General features: G+C 43.8%; 1 protein-coding gene across 2 annotated transcripts in view; it reads right to left on the bottom strand.

The window, feature by feature from the left end:
- The window catches only part of HDX (highly divergent homeobox), a 41351-nt gene extending 35754 nt beyond the window's left edge, over window positions 1-5597 (bottom strand). The window contains exons 1-2 of one of the 2 annotated variants that reach the window (XM_014255366.2): window positions 5481-5597; window positions 1761-1893 (exon numbers count right to left, since the gene is read on the bottom strand). In XM_014255366.2, the coding sequence (XP_014110841.1) occupies window positions 1761-1787 (27 nt within the window). In that variant the 5' untranslated portion in view covers window positions 1788-1893; window positions 5481-5597. The remainder of the gene's footprint in view (window positions 1-1760; window positions 1894-5480) is intronic. The other variant, XM_005526120.3, reaches the window with a different exon arrangement.
- Between the last annotated feature and the right edge of the window lie 10279 nt (window positions 5598-15876).

The following is a 15876-nucleotide window of genomic DNA, read 5'->3' as shown; positions in this document are numbered from 1 at the left end:
CTCAGAACATTTATTCAGTCACAGCCAGAGCTGGGCAAAGGGGACTCTTGTTCTGAATAATCTACTCCTTAAAGAAATTTATAGCAAGTAACAGAAGAGACAATTATTAGTCCATTAACAAATCAATAAAGTTCATAATAATCTACTTTGTCATGCTGAGAACTGCCTTCAGATCTCCCAAGTGGATACACAACGATGAAGCCACCAACTGATTTACATCACTTTGAAGGAAAATAGAAGAGTTAATTTTGTGATCCTTTTTCCTCCTGAACGATTGGCAGGACCCAGCTTCCACTCCTGTCTACTCTTCTTCCAGAACCAGCGCTCCTGTTTTATTTAGTGGAGCTCAGTTCCCACAAATGAACCCATCAGAACTAGTTCTGAAACTTCCATCTTCCCAAATCCAGCTGATGTCATTCCAAAGCTCCAGTGTTTCCATACTCAGGCTCATCACATCATGCTCTCCACACAGTTCACCAACTGCAGTGAAAACTCTTCCAATAGCAAGATAAATTTTTAAAGCCAGACCTGATGACCTGTGAGGGAAGACCTGTGTCAGGTTCTTGACATATTTTTTAATTATGTGGATTTCTGTATCCAAGGTCACTTCTGTGTTAAAATACTTTCATTGCTTTGACATCTGTAATTTAGATAAAAATAGGGTGGAGCCTTTTGATTAAATCACTTGAACTTCAGATAAACCCTTGAGCATTGCATGACAGGCTTGGCCCAGCTAAGCTCAGGAGAGGTCATGCTTTGCTTTAATAACTCATTTTTGCAGTGCATTTTAATCACTCCTGAACTACACCTGCCAATCAAAGTCCTGGTAAGATTCTTTGGCAGCCTCTGCCTTAAATTCAGTAAAGCAGAGCTCAAAGGATCCCTGCAGAGACCATTAGAAACTGACTTAAATAAACAGATTACAGGATCCTCCAGCCAGAGTTACGAACTGAGTCATAACCTCAACTTACATTCCAACACCTAAAACTTCAAACAAGCAGGTGAGATTTATTAAAGCTTTTTGTGTCTTGGATATAACAAATCCTCAGTCAACAGACAGTCCTGCACCATTTTCCACCAATTTCATACTACTGTGAAGGACACCTGGCAATATTCTATCTCTGGCAGGTTCAAAGCTCTCGGACACTATGTCACTTGTAAAATGCAGATGGAAATCAGTTTGCCATCAGCAGTTCTTAAGGGCTGATTCTGAATATCTAAAGCAGTATCCTGTGTTGAATAAACCAATTGAGAGATGTTTGGGAGCTCCCCTAGAAAACCACAGAGTCCAGAGTCATCCCATTAATCCAGGAAGAGCTGCCTCTGCATATCTCACCTGCACAGGCAGCAAGTTCTGCTCACTTCCTTTGCCTGTCACACCTGGGAATTCACCTACAGTGAGTATTCACACAGCTGTAAGAACACAGTGCTACTGTCTCTGAGACAAATTAATTCAGGATACATTCATCAAAGGATTATGCTGATTATTTTTTTGGGAAGTATTACATGTTTAGCATCAGTTTTCATAATTAGAACAAGATATGAACTCTTACATTTTTTTTTTAACACAGGAAGTAACTTGCAAAGTGCTGAAATTACTGAACATTGGGGCAGCCACATCAGCATGAAGGAAATCAGCAGGTCACACACCTTCATCACAGACTATTATTCAAAACAACCTCAGCATCTTCCAAGGAAATAAACTCCTTTTCCCAATTTGTGCACCTACAGAGCACTCCATTCTCTTCAGGATTTCTCACCTTTGTCTCGAACCTCAGAATCCACATGGATTTTTATTATAATTTCATTTTGATCTTGACTTGCCAAGCTTAGCAAACATGCATGTGAGCTTTTGGGAAGCCAGGTGTCCAGCTGGTTGGCAACACATTGGCACTGAAAAGAGAGTTTGTTACAGAAAAGAACTCTGTGAAATTTAATAAAAATCAGGTAAAGCATTATGCAAACAAATTTCATTAATGTAGTACGTTGAATTTTCACTTTATTAAAAGACAGAGGTGGCAAAGCTGTATTTAAGGATTCAACATCCGCCTGCTCTAATAAAATAAAGCAGCCTTGGCCAAGTGTGTTGGTGTCTCTGGCAGTCCAAAGAATAACCTATGGCAGCTGAAAATGCAGGTTTTTCAAGATTTTTCTTGCCCCTGCTACTTGTCCTAGGCCAACCAACACTGGTGACTCTCCACTCCTGTGGAGCCTGCTGTGAACCCAACAATATAAAGATGTTTTCACTGCCTTTCTGAACTGAACACTAATTTAAAAATCTGCTCATTGTGAGATCCCACTGCTGTGTCATGGTTTGGGGGGTGTAAATGGAGTGCAAGTGCTGTCAGGCACTGGGAGATCCCAGGGAGGTGACTGACAAGGACAAAGATGGGAGCTCCATGGCTTTCAGTTTGTCCCAAGGACAATTCCATGGACACCCTGAGACCCTGAGACACTGGGGTTGTTCTTACAGCTGAACTTTTCCAGGCCTCCTTAGTGGTGTGAGAAACTTCTCCCCAGTATTTCCCTTTCATCCCTTCTCCAGGAAGAGCGAGAATGAGGAGAGAGAGAGAGCAGGAGGACCTCCAGCACAGTTTGCTCCCGAAGCCGTGGTTTGCCTCATGGAACAGGTACTCAGTGCACGATCCCACAGTGTCTGCTGCAAATCCAGCCCTTGCACCCCAGTGACTTCATCCAACATTCCAAAACCAGGAATCTCTCCAGGGAGACCTGGTGAAGCCAGTTCATTCCTTTTTAGCAACTAATGGAAACAACTCGATGTCAAGGAGTGCCACAAAACAAAGAACAACTATAAAGAAATGGGAAAATAATGTAATCAAATAATTCAGGAGTTACTGAGCTGTTCTGCAATTACTTGAGAGATCTGGGGGCAAAAATAAAGAAAAAATAAAGGAGAAGCATAAGAAGGAAAAATAATTTATGCCTACAATGTACAGCAGTATGATCTTAGTCCCCAAAAGTCCTTAAATATTTGGATTGCTGAATCAAGTAAACATTTAAAAGGTAAATCTTTAATAGTAATTAATTTGAAAAATAGGAAACAAACCCATAATTGTACTCACTTCAAACAGCAACAGAAACTAGTCTTGGATGTCAAATAAATAATAAATAAATCAATTAACTCAAGAGTACAAGCCACAAGGAAATAACTAAGTATAAAAATATTTATGGTATAACACATTCTAAAACTGTCAGGGATTAACACAGAGAGATAAAAGGGAACAATCAGTTTCTGAGAATTTTCTTTTTTAACTTCAGCTCCAAAAAGGCATTTGCCTAGAAAAAAGTCACCTTACAAAGACTATTTCTGTTCTAGTCTCTCCATCTGTAAGAGGTACAAGAAAATCAGCACACTCACAATTTATCTTTTTTTTTGTTCCCTCCACAGATCTCCAGTGGCAAAAAATAGCAAGTCTTAGTGCCAATATAAATCTGAGACAAAACTGTGGTAAGAAAACTACCATAGACATAAATAAAACAAGACTGCAGTAGTGACACTATTCCTCCAGCTTTAGAAACTTGAACTGAAATAATCTCATTCACTTTCCACGGCTGCCAAAAACTCACCATTTCTTGCACATCCCAAATGGAAAGAAAACAACCAACTAACAAACTAACAAACCCCCCAGCTTACACGCTCAAGCAACAACCTTTAATAATCTGAATTTGTAGGTTGGTGCCTCTTTCCTACACAGGCCAAACCAGTTACAACCACTCACTCCAAGTGCAGTAGATGAGGCTGATGCTTGGGTGAGTGTAATGTACAGACCAGCTTGTAAAACTACTTTTAAATATCCGTGACTTGCAGCATAATTGCCTTCCTCTCCACTAAGTACAGCATTTGTAGGATTGCATTACAGCCCTACCTATAAAATGCAGCCCTTTATTAGGGACAAATTAGACAGCCCTCAGTAACTTAATAACATAATAACCCATGACCACAACACTGCAGGTTTATGCATCCCATCCTGCTTTATTAATGCAAATGAGACTCCTGACTGCAGCTGGATTAGCCACGTGTTTTAAATAAAGCATGTACGTGTTTTGTAAGATCTGTGTCTTACAAAAAGGGAAGAAACATTAAAATGCAGTGTTACTCTGAATATGTGAGCTGCTTCAGGGCTCCAGCTGGGAGGACACAGCTAGGTGAGTTATGTGTGATCCCAAAGAATGAGAATCCCCAGGCTAAGAGGGCAGGGGACAGGGTTGGGGACTGTAGGGGCAGGCGAGTGCCAACACAAGCACTTCCAGGGGTGAGACCTCCAGAACTGCACAGCCAAGGACACGTCCTCAAACACCTGAGGGATAAAAGCGTGGAAGCACAAGGTCCCCTGTCCAACCATCATGACTGGCATGATACCATGGAATCACAGAGGGGTTTGGGTTGGAAGGGACCTTAAAGTTCATCTTCTTCCATACCCCTGCCAACATGAGTACACTGAGGGGTGAGGCAACCCGACACAAGGGTACACATTCTTAAGCTTTGCCAAGGTAGGTTTAGGTTGGACATTAGGAAAAAATCCTTCATGGAACGGGTGATAAGACATTGGAATGAGCTGGCCAGGGAGGTTTGGAGTGCCCATTCCTGGTTGTCTAAGGAAGGCCTGGACGTGGCACTCAGTGCTCTGGGCTGGGTGACAAGGTGGGCATTGGGCCCAGGCTGGACTCGGTGACCTCAGAGGTCTTTCCCAGCCTCAGGGATGCTGGGATCCTGTGACTGAGGCACCGGGGAATGAGGAAATCAGCAATGACAGGACCTGTGCCACGGAAGGTTTAGGATCGACATTATAAACAATTTCTCCACAGAAAGGGTGGACAGACATTAGAAGGGTCTGCCCAGGGAGGGGGTAGAGTGCCCGTCCCTGAAGTGTTTAAAGTAAGGCTGGACGTGGCACTGAGTGCCGTGGTTCAGCTCGGTGACAGGCGGTGCAGGGGACCCCGGCGTGTTTCTGAGGCTCTGTGCCCGTCACGTTTCTGCGCCCGAGATGTTTCTGTGCCCGAGATGTTTCTGTGCTCGAGATGTTTCTGTGCCTGTCACTGAAGCACCCGTGGCTGAGGGGCCGCTGCCGGCCGGGCGCGCACGCGCAGAGCGGTCCCGGCCGGCGCAGGCGCGCGGGCGCACGCCCGGCGCGCGCGGAGCGGCTGCGCGCGCACGCGCAGTTCCCCCGGCGGCTCCCGGCGCGTGCCCGGCGCCGCCCCCCCCGCCGGGGCCCGGGCGGGGGGGGGGGGGGAGGCGCAGCAGCGCCTGCGCGCGCCGGGCGGGTCCGCGCGCGGGGCCTCCCCCCACCCCCACCACCGGGCCCGGGGGGGTTGGGGGGGGGGCATCGCCGGCATCATCATCATCATCACCATCATCACCATCATCATCACGATCTTCTTCCTCCTCCCCTCCCGCCCGGGGGCCCCGCCGCGCTCCCCCACACCCCCCAGCGGGAGGAGGGGGGCTCCCCCGCGCTTACCGTGTAGCGCGGGGCCGGCGCGGGGGCTCCGGGCTCGGCCGAGCTCGGCTGGGTCGGTCCCGGCGTCACACAATGAAATCAGCGGCCCCGATCATTAATTCTCATCATGATCGTGACGTGCGCGCAGACAGCGGCCAATGGCGCGCTGCGATCAGCGCGGCCCGGACGGCGCCCGCCCCCGCCGCCCGCCGGGGGGGCGCGCACGGGAGCGCCGGCACCGGGCGGGGACGGGGCGGCCACAGGGCAGGCCCCGCACCGGCCCCCAACTCTGCACCGGCCCCGAACCACGCACCGAGCCCTGGCCGCGGGGCACGGCCGGCATCACCCCTAGGAGTGATCCTGGAAAGCGATCCCTGAGATTTCGGGGGCAGAGAGACAGGGAGAGGGGGAAGGAGTCCGCAGTCCGTGTAAAGGACTCCAAGAGGGTGGTGCCGGGCTCTGTCCAGCGACAGGACAAGGAGCACCGCCCATAAACCACAACACAAGAAGTTCCACCTCAACACGAGGAAGAACTTCTTTCCGTGAGGGTTGCAGAGCCCTGGGAGGGTGTGGACTCTCTCTCTCTCTCTCTGGAGGCATCCCAAACCCACCTGGACATCCTCCTGTGTCACCTGCTCCAGGTGACCCAGCCTTGGACTGGGTGATCTCCAGAAGCCCCTTCCAGTTCCAGCCATGCAGTGATTCTGTGGATGGCCATCCCTGTGTCCCTGAGCCCCAGCCTGGGCTCACAAGGCGGTTGTGCCCAGTGAAATCCAAAAAGCTCTATGAAGAACCAGGGCTTCATTTGCATCAATATTATGGCACACAATAAATAAATTTTATTTCCCAGAATGGATACATTTGGTCTGGGAAGGGAGGAAATGCCAGTGTTTCCAGGTGGGCATCGCAGGGCAGGTACCCCGTGGGGCCAGACACCTCCCTGGGGCTGAGGCCAGCGTGGTGACAACACAAACCACACTCACGCTCACTCTGTGTGTCCTCACGGGGATCCAGGTACAGCCAGGTGCATCAGGACCAGCCCTCCTTCGGGCTCCATTCCCCTTCCAAAAGGAAACCTCCTCAACAAAGGAGCAGGAAGGACACTGCTGACCCATTCTGATGGATTGTGTGGCAGAAATCAGGTAAAATCACTGTTTAATGGCTCAGCTGTAGGAGCACTGAGAAGTCAGAATCACATTTGAGACCTGTGTTCATTACAAAGCCTCTAGACTGACCATATCCCTACTCCAAATAGTTTCCTCTGAAAGTCATGATGTTAAAACATTAAACAGGCAATTTTGTGTGATGTTTTAATCAGAAATACCAGTAAATATTTCTGCAGGACTGAAATAAGAGAATCACTGCTGGCTCTCTGTAGGCAGGGAGGAGAAAAGCAGACAGTGTTTATGTTTGTTTTAAAATTGAAAGAAGTTGTTTACATAAAAATTTAAACACTGACTTCTGAATTAGTGGTGGCATCCCTTTGGGGAGTTTGGAACAGATGATCTTTAAGGTCCTTTCCATCTGAAGCCATTCTATAATTCCATGGTGTAGTAAACATCCTGAGTTTAGTAACAGGATTTTGGGGATAGCCCATATATTTAAACACTAAATCTTCTGTTGTGTTGCTTTGTCTCCTGGATATGTTCCTTTCCTCTGTGTGCCATCAACACTCGCCCTGTAAAAATTAAATACAGCAACAAAACCTCTACACCACTACTTTCATAGAAAATAATTGGTTTGGAATTAGCTGTGGAATGATTCCTGAGAAACTTGGTACATTTTCTTCTCACGTTATCTGCAGCTTGGGAAACAAAAAAGGTGAGGCAGTCTCTCTAAAATCCCTTGAAAAAAACAGGTGGTGTTTGATAAAATGCAGCTTATTAAACTCCTTTAAAAAGGTGAATAATAGAAAGTAATATTTCAAGGGCTCTAATTTGACTAACAATGGGTTCACAGGTGCCTTTTCTATAATTTTCATAAAAAACCTCATAGAATTGTTCTTGAAGGAGACATGAGATGTGTATTTAAGTTTTCAAATAAACCAGTTTGCAGACTTGTGGCCCCAAAAAAAGATTTATTGATCAGTGTAATGTTCTTTACAATGGAGAAGAGGAGGCTGAACATGCAGGTTAACAAAGCTGCTGCTGTTTGCAGCAGAGGAGTGACAAGCTCCAGAAAGGATCTCATGTTATGTATTTCCCTCCCTGGTAATACCTCTCAAGGAGCCAAACCTTGAGAAAAAAACAAACGATGGCAGGATGAAATAAACCAAATATTCTTCTCCTGCCACCAGATCCAAATGCTTCCTCCTTCATTAATGACAGATGTAAATTAACGGGGGCCAGCAGATTGGTCTGGTACTTTAAACAGTAGCCTGGGACATGAAAGGAGTCCTTCCACGAGGGAATTAACATCAAAGTGGGGCTCTGTGCTGGAGCTCCTCTGTACGAGCTCATTAAAGTGATTAGCCCAGCTCACCATTAGTGACTTACCCCAGTGTGCTTCTACGGGCCAGGGCTGGCTGTGGGTATTTCCTGCCACAGCTGGGAACATCTGCATCGCTCCCTCGGGTGACAGGAGATTCCACAGCCAGAAACCCAGCTGTAGGATCACACAAAAGTTCCAAGACCTTTCCCTTTTCCAGCAGTTCGTAGGTCCTCAGGTTTTGAGCAGATCGTGCAGGTAGGAGAAGTCTCTGTAGGGATTGCTCAGAATTCCCAGACGAGGACTTGGGAGCTGGTATATGACCAAAGTCTGGTCACACACTTTAGAGCAACGGCTGCAATTTCCATTTCTCTGGCTTTTTATGGAGTCTAGAAAGCCCTGAGGAAGCTACAGGGGCAAATCCACCTCACTCCACAGAGTCCTTTCCCAGGACAGCTTTACTCGCTTCAGGATGCCGTTATTTAGGTGATGTCTTAAAGGATGTAGCTCTAAGCCAGACCTTGGGGTTACCTATAAAGTCAGAGGCCTTTCAAGAAGGAGTGAAAACAGGGTGGAAAAGAGCCTATTTTCACCTGGGATTTTTGTATTTGCAAGTCCTCATCACATCAAGTAATTTGGCTGTGACGCTGATCCAAGGCATGAAATCGTGTGGCTGCATTGCATCAGCCAAAAAGGGACCTGGATTGAATCTGTCCCCGTGTCCCCAAAGAGTCCAACTTGTGCTTGGGAAAATGTATGGAGAATCCAATGTGGAAAAGCCTGGAGTTAATCTGGTGCTTGACCATCCTCCCTTTGGGAACTTTCATCCTGAATCTTTGATAAATTCAACCCTTATAAGAGATTTATTAAACTTCAGGTTCAAGAGTAGCCAGAGGAAAACCCCGCTGTCCTTTCATTTTGTTGGAAAAATGTATCAGCAATTTCCTGAGGAGCTCCTCAGGCATTTCTGAGGCTTGGTCCTCTCAGTTTCACTCCAAGAATGTGTCTGACCATTCCAAAAACCCTGCTAAATCCAAGACATGTAACATTTTCTGCTTCATGTCTCTGCAAGGCTCCTTATTCTGCCACCAAGGAAAGTTTGACGTGATTTATTCTTGCAAAATCCGAGTTGTTTCCACCAAAATATGTGTGTCTTTTTCCTATCGATGCCATTGGATTTGCAGAGGTAAAAGTTGCTCTGAAAAGGAAGTTCTTGGTTTAGCTGCCTGCTCTTCCTTTTTAAAAAAAAAATTTCTACTCAATGAACACATAAGATGACAACAGCAATGCTCATTTTACACAAATATTATAAAGACACATTAAATATTGGGAGTACAAGGGTGTAATTAAAAATTCACTCAATCAGGAGGTTCCGTGCGAAATGGTGATGGGGAAAGGATTACAGTGTGTAAACCTTAGGAAAAATGTTAATATGGAAAATTCCGTGCCACACATTTTCTGCATCTAAAAGCCCAGCCAGAATTAGTGGTCTTACAAGATTTACAAATTTTCTGTCTTCTTTGAACTTGGTTTTGCCATATTAATTAAAATTACTTGTTAATCCTTACCCAGTGCATAAACAAAGCTTCCATAAACTGAATCTGTAAATATGTCCTTTGTGCTGGTATGGAAAAAACAGCTGGTGCTTATGGGAAAAAAATGGAAAAGAGCCTGGCTGGGTAGATATTTTAAGGATTTGTTCCACTTTTTATCTTATTGGGATATTTTTAAGAAAATCAGGGATGCTGTTTCCTTGCATTTTTATTGCCTTTGATAATTTTTCATACAGGGAAACAGGGAAAATTATGAACTCATGGAACATAAAAAAATGCAATACACCAAAAATTTTTGAAAGGAGGAAGATAATTGTTGTATATTTATTTTTCACCCATTAGTATTCCTATTATAGTACAAAGAAAAAGTTAAAATATTTTTAAAATAAAAATGAAAACAAAACCAGGCATGATGAAGCAAAGAACCAGGGAGAGAACCATCATTTAAAAAACAATAAAAACATCTATACAACCCCTCCTTTCATCATTTACCTTCCCCCTACAAGCCCCAATTCAACTGGTGAGATAATTCACCTAAAGGTGATGCCCAAGCAATTCTTATTTCCCACAATTTTTTTAGAAGAGCAGCCAAGAAAATGTTGAGTTGGAATCTTCAAAGTGTTTATTAGTTTAGGCAGCACTTTGCTTTTCTTTGACCTGCATTTCTCCAGAGGTTCAGATGCTTTTTCCATTTGCTCAGGTCTCCCAAAATCAAACATTCCTCTGCTCCTTCTCTTCTACTTGTGGCTCCACACTTTATTCCAGGTCCATCAAATCTTGTGTCTATCCCCCTTGTTACCAGGCCCTTATTTTTCTCTTGTACCCCTGACTGGGCTGAAAGAGCCTGAAAAGTGGAGTTTTTTTCCTTTAAAAATAGGATAAACGTAATCCCAAGTCCTTGGGAATAAAAATAAACATCACCCAGCAGTTCCTTCAAGTGTTTCTCCTTGCTTCTGTTACCTTGTTTGATTTATCAAGTTCATTTTTCTCCCCAGTCACAGCAAACTAAAGAAAGGGAAAGAAGTTATACAGTAAAATATAATGTAGGTTTAGTTCTAAAGGAAATAGCACCATAAAAGCAGAGATGAAGACAAAAACTTTGGAATGTATTTTATGAATAAAAGCACCTGATGGTCCTCAATAGCTCCACATTCCTGTTGAAGAAGAAAGGTGGGTATCTGAATGATTCCAGGGAAATCCTTTTACCCGTGGTAAACCACAAGCACTTCCTGAAAGGAAAGCATGGAACTACTCAAACAATATTAACCCACTGTGAGCCCTTTGGGTGTCTTGCTGAAAACATGTTCCTCACACAAGCTCAGCTAAAAATGCCACTTCTGGCAGTGCCAGATTTCAGCAAGGAGGGAAATCCATGAGGCAATTCCCATCCCTGCTTGGCTGATCCACCCATCAGTTTTCAGAGTCACTGGGGAATCCTGATCAGGGGAAGTGTCCTCCTTGGGAAGGAGCCACTGTCTTTTGTAGATAAAATATCCTCCTTTGCTCTGTCCCATAGCACAACTTTTATTTTGCAACAAGACTTTGTAAGTTTAAATCTTATCACAGACTGCTAGCATTCATTACAGCATTATCCTGTTAAGAAATATGTTTACAAAGTAATCTTCCATCTTTGTCTTTGAGATAACAATAAAATTGAAGTATCGATGGTTTGATGCCAAATATTTTCCCCTTTATTGTAACCTTGTTTTCTTTCATCTACAGAGAAATTTGTTTAAATGCAAATGATTTCTTTCATGAAAGAAGACAGCTTTTGTATGAATCACTATTTGTTTAAATAATTTCTTTAAATGAAGTCTTCCTTGTGGTAGCACTACATTATTGTTTCCAACCTGTTTTACTTCCTCTCCATTTAATCTTGTATCATCTCAGATAAAATGGAATGATGTGACATTAAAGGGAAGCTTTTGTAAGAGGAGGGGAAGGTTATTTCCCAATCCCTGGTGATATAGTTTGTATTTTTGGATTCCTGATGGATGCTTCTTCAGAAACAGCCATATCCAGGAAATGTCTTTAATCTCCTTTGAGGTGAGACAAAATGCCCAGTCTGGTTCAGGTGCAGGTGAAGCATTTGGGGCACAAATGATGTTGTCTCCTTTTAAATGCAAGATAAGAGCACAGGACCTCAGGACAAATCTCTTGCATCATATCAAAAACCCTTTTAGTCCTGGCTGACTTTTTGGTGGGTGTTTTGTGTTAGAGCACAGGAGAAACTCACAGAGTGATCCCCACAGCTGGAATTCCAGCAGTCAGTATTTGAGATGATAGAAATGCTTCATTTATCATGCTTTAGTGCACCAAGGATGGGCTGTGGGATTTGAGTTTCCTGACAGTATCAAAGTGTTGCTGAGTGGAATTTCCAGTTATGAAACCTTAATTAACATTACTCCTCAGTGTTCATCACTATCAATAACAGACTTTGATCTCTGTGTTTTCCAATGAAAAATACATATTTCATACATTTAATTATATAATAATAATAAGAATATATTTTACACTCACAAGGACATTTTGCTTCATTTTGCCTCCATACTCTTCCATTCTCTTGTCCTTCTGAGATTTTTCTTCTCCCAACCCCGTAGTCCCTTCCAGGACCCCCTTCCAGCCCCCTTGGGCCACCTCAGTCCTGGCTGTGACCATGCTCTGTGGGAAGCACCCACTCCTGGCTCCCTGCAAGCAGCTGCTTCCACTGTGCCTTAAAACATCCTACAGAAAAAAAAAAAAAAAAAAGCATTTTGATATAATATGGGGAAGAAAAATAGCTGTTAGCAGTGTATTTCAGTAAAGCTCCCAGAGCAAAAGCAGCAGCGACCTGTCATGCTACGGAGCTGATGGATTTGCTCAGCAGCCCTAAATCACTGTGTTTATCTCGGATTCCCAGCTAATGAAAGGGTGCAGGGTGCTGCCAGCCACGGAGCTTAAGCTCCATTAACTAATCAATTTCTGACTCTGGGAATTAAAAAAACGGGGAGCGAAGCTGTGGTCACTTGTACGGTTTCAGAGGAGCGGTGCTCAAAGCAGCGTTTCAAGAGCAGCAGGAAAATTGGGTGACAAAGGAGATGCCAGACATCACTTTGTTTGCTAAGGGAAAAGAGGGCACTGAAACAGGGTGATGAATGTCAAGGATGTGCTTTGGAAATGGGAAACAGGGAAAGAAATAAATTTATAATTCGCGATCGGATGTGGGAGGTCCAGCCCAGCGAGCAGCGCTGATGCTTTGCAGCAAAAAAGGATCTCTTTCCTTTGTAGGGCTTCAAAAAGGGGCGAGAAAGGCGCCTTGTGCCATTCCCCAAAGCTGGATGTGTCCCTGAGCTGCTCAGAGCATCTGCAGCACGCTGGGTGCTGTGCAGGTGTGTCAGGAAAACCTTCCCAGGTTAATTAGCTGTGCCCTTCAGCGGGGATTAGGAGAGATTTGAAAGCATCTAAAGCCAGGGAGGATTGAAGAAAAGCAAATAGCCTAACTTCATAGCAGAGTCTATTGCCAGGGATTCAAGTTAATCGGGATCTGTGTCAGCTGCCTTGATAGGCCCCCTGTAAGTCGTTGATGTTAGGTAAACACTTGCAAATGAACTTCTTGTATTCGTGGGTCATTTGGGAAAGAAAAAATAAAAAAGGAACACCTTATCGTCAGTACTGGTGTCTGAACTCTACAGAAACATTTAGACCTTTCAAACTAAATGTCAAGTTGTTCCTATTGAGGCAAATTCTTGCAAATTTAAGCTAATTAACATAACCACTTTCCAAGCCAGAGCAGGCCCTTACGCTGTGCTGAAGTGGTTTAATACACGAATTTTCTGTTTGCCACAGCCCCACATTTGTGTCAGTAGGAAGAGAAAGGAAAGTTCTGAGTCCAAAGGGACCAAAATTCATCATGGACATAAATATAACTTTGCTATGATCATTTTTAATACAGAATATTATTTTCCTCTAAGCCAACTGAGAAATGTGATCCAGCTGAAATTTCTGGGACACAGAAGGGACACAATTGACTGGAAAGGAATATTCAAATAATCATGATTGGCTTTTAATCACAAGAGTGACCCAACAGGCCCATAAAAGGTGATGAACTGAGTTCCAGGAAACGGGAATTTAATTCTGTGTTGCTTTCTAATGTCAATCCTTTCACATCCATGTGAAAGCTCACCTTGATTTTGTATCACTTTCTAGGTGCTGCACTCGCTAAGCAGTGTTTGGAAATTGAGATTCAAATCAAGTCATATTTTAGAGCTATTAACTTGGTACAGCTAAAATTGTACAAAGGGGATTGCTTATATTCAGCATAAAAATTTATTTGTCTGGGGGAGATTTTAGTGTCCAAGACATACATTTGTGATAGAAAGTAGAATTTGAAAATGATCTTTCAATATACAGGGTCACAGGCTGCAAACAGCGACCCAAAACTGCAAAAATAGGAAAATGTGGGTCACAATTCCTGAAAAGTTTTGATTCTGGTGGCAGTTTTACAGAAAAATAATTAACTTTTGTATTCTAGTCCGAATATTAGAATTCCAGCCAGGATGATGTTCTACTAGAAAAACTCATCAGAGATTTATTAACAACCAGTGTACAAAGATTTTTGCAATAAATGAATATATTTAAAATTAATCTCTTTTTTATGTCCTTTTACTTTTTTTCACAGCTAATCATACAGATTTTTGCTTAAGTGTGAAAACATGTAACTTATAATTTTAGGGGAGAAAGCTTTCAACAAAGTTTTCAGCCTAAGCCATTTTTAATCTTTACGTTTTCTGTGAATAAGTAGAAATAAGAAAATGAATTGTGCTGTGAAAAGCTACTAAAACAGTTTTCCCCCCAGGAGATTATAAATATCTGTATATATGGGCAGAACGTTCAATTAACATGAGAAATGTCCTGCTAAATTTCACGATGGTGTACTGGGAGAGAGCAGCAATACAGCAAAACTAGTGAGCTATAGAAAAGGAGTAAGAACTTTTTTAGCAAGATACATGATTGCAGAAATTAGGCATTTGTTAAAAAGATGTGATGCAGAAATGCAGCAAATGTGGCACTTCATCAGGAAAATGGGCAGGCAGCATTAAACATAAGTGACGGTGTGGGGTTTAGTTTAGAATGCAAAATGAATTTATAAGTAATAGATGAAGATAATATGGATAGTTTTAGATAGATGAATGGAGCCAATTTTTTTTCTAATCCTTTCAAATTAATTTAAGACGGCTGCACGGCTACACCCCTTCCCCAAAGAGTTAAGAGAATGTTAAATGGGTAGCTCACATGATGGAAAGTTATTATCCCGAGATGAGCCTTGGAGGAATTATGGGGAAGAGGGAGATAATATTGGAATATATGACTTTGATTTTTATTTAAGCATTATAACTTGAAATACTCTCTAAAATCCTCGAGCTCTTCCAGACAGAAGACACAGGGCCTTGTCTGCAGGGACCTGGAAATAAGGGGCAAGTTCTTATCAGGTTTCTCACCTGTCTCACCTTTTCCCAGCACTGGCTCATGGCAGTAACACCTGCAGAGAGAGGCTTTGTAGCCAAAAATTGCTGCTGGGGCTACTGCACTGAGTGGAAAAATAAACCCACAGCAGCTCAAACTGCAGGAGAGGTTTTCCTTGGGAGAAAAGCTGAGTCCTGGAGCTGGTGGACTAGATTTGACTGGGAAACGAACAGGAGCATGAGGAGCAAAACTGGTGAAACTCAGTGGCCTTGGGAATTGCTGGTGGGTGTGCAGGAGACTCCAAAGGCAAGGCTTGGGCATGATCGTGTCTATGTTAAAAATCTTGGCTCCTTGTTTTGGGATATTTTGATATGTGCATTTCTGATCCTACACACAGGCAAAACAAGCCCAACTGAGGAAAGAACTAAAAATGCAGGTTTTTGTCACTCTGAAAAAGAGAAGACAGACTCCTCGTGGAGATCTGAAGAAGGCACAAAGGACACAGGTCCCAAGGAAACGCTGAGTGGGTTGGATATATCAGAGAGTACTTAAAGATCTGCTGAAAACCCCTAAAACAGGGGAGCTATCCCTGGATTTTTGTCTGAGGTTGGTGTTTGGTGGCTGCAGAACATCCTGTCCTTGCCTCCCAGGGGACAGGAGGAGCGAGAGCTGTTGGGATGCGCGATGGAAGGAAGGAGCGCCGGGAGCAGGAAGGGGAGCAGGAGCTGCAGATGGCTGAGGGTTCTGACAGCCCTTCCTATACACAAGGTTTCTGGATGGCAGGTCTTTATTTTGGAGCTGAGCTGGTGCAATTTGTGACTACAAGAAAGTGAGAGAGAAATGAAAGCTGACTCTGAAGCACAGCTACAGAGCTTCCCAGCTCTTGGCAATTACTTAGTGCCTTCCTCGGCTTGATCAGAGCGCGTCTTGTCACCATCTAACACGGTTTCAGGTTGTCCAAAAGGAAAACATCGTGTTGTTTGCTTGCCAAGCTC

The sequence above is a fragment of the Pseudopodoces humilis genome, chromosome 15 (assembly GCF_049639895.1).
Source record: "Pseudopodoces humilis isolate 2021_Gansu_Grassland_sample_001 chromosome 15, ASM4963989v1, whole genome shotgun sequence".
Classification (NCBI taxonomy): domain Eukaryota; kingdom Metazoa; phylum Chordata; class Aves; order Passeriformes; family Paridae; genus Pseudopodoces; species Pseudopodoces humilis.
This window is presented reverse-complemented; position numbering and strand designations above follow the sequence as displayed.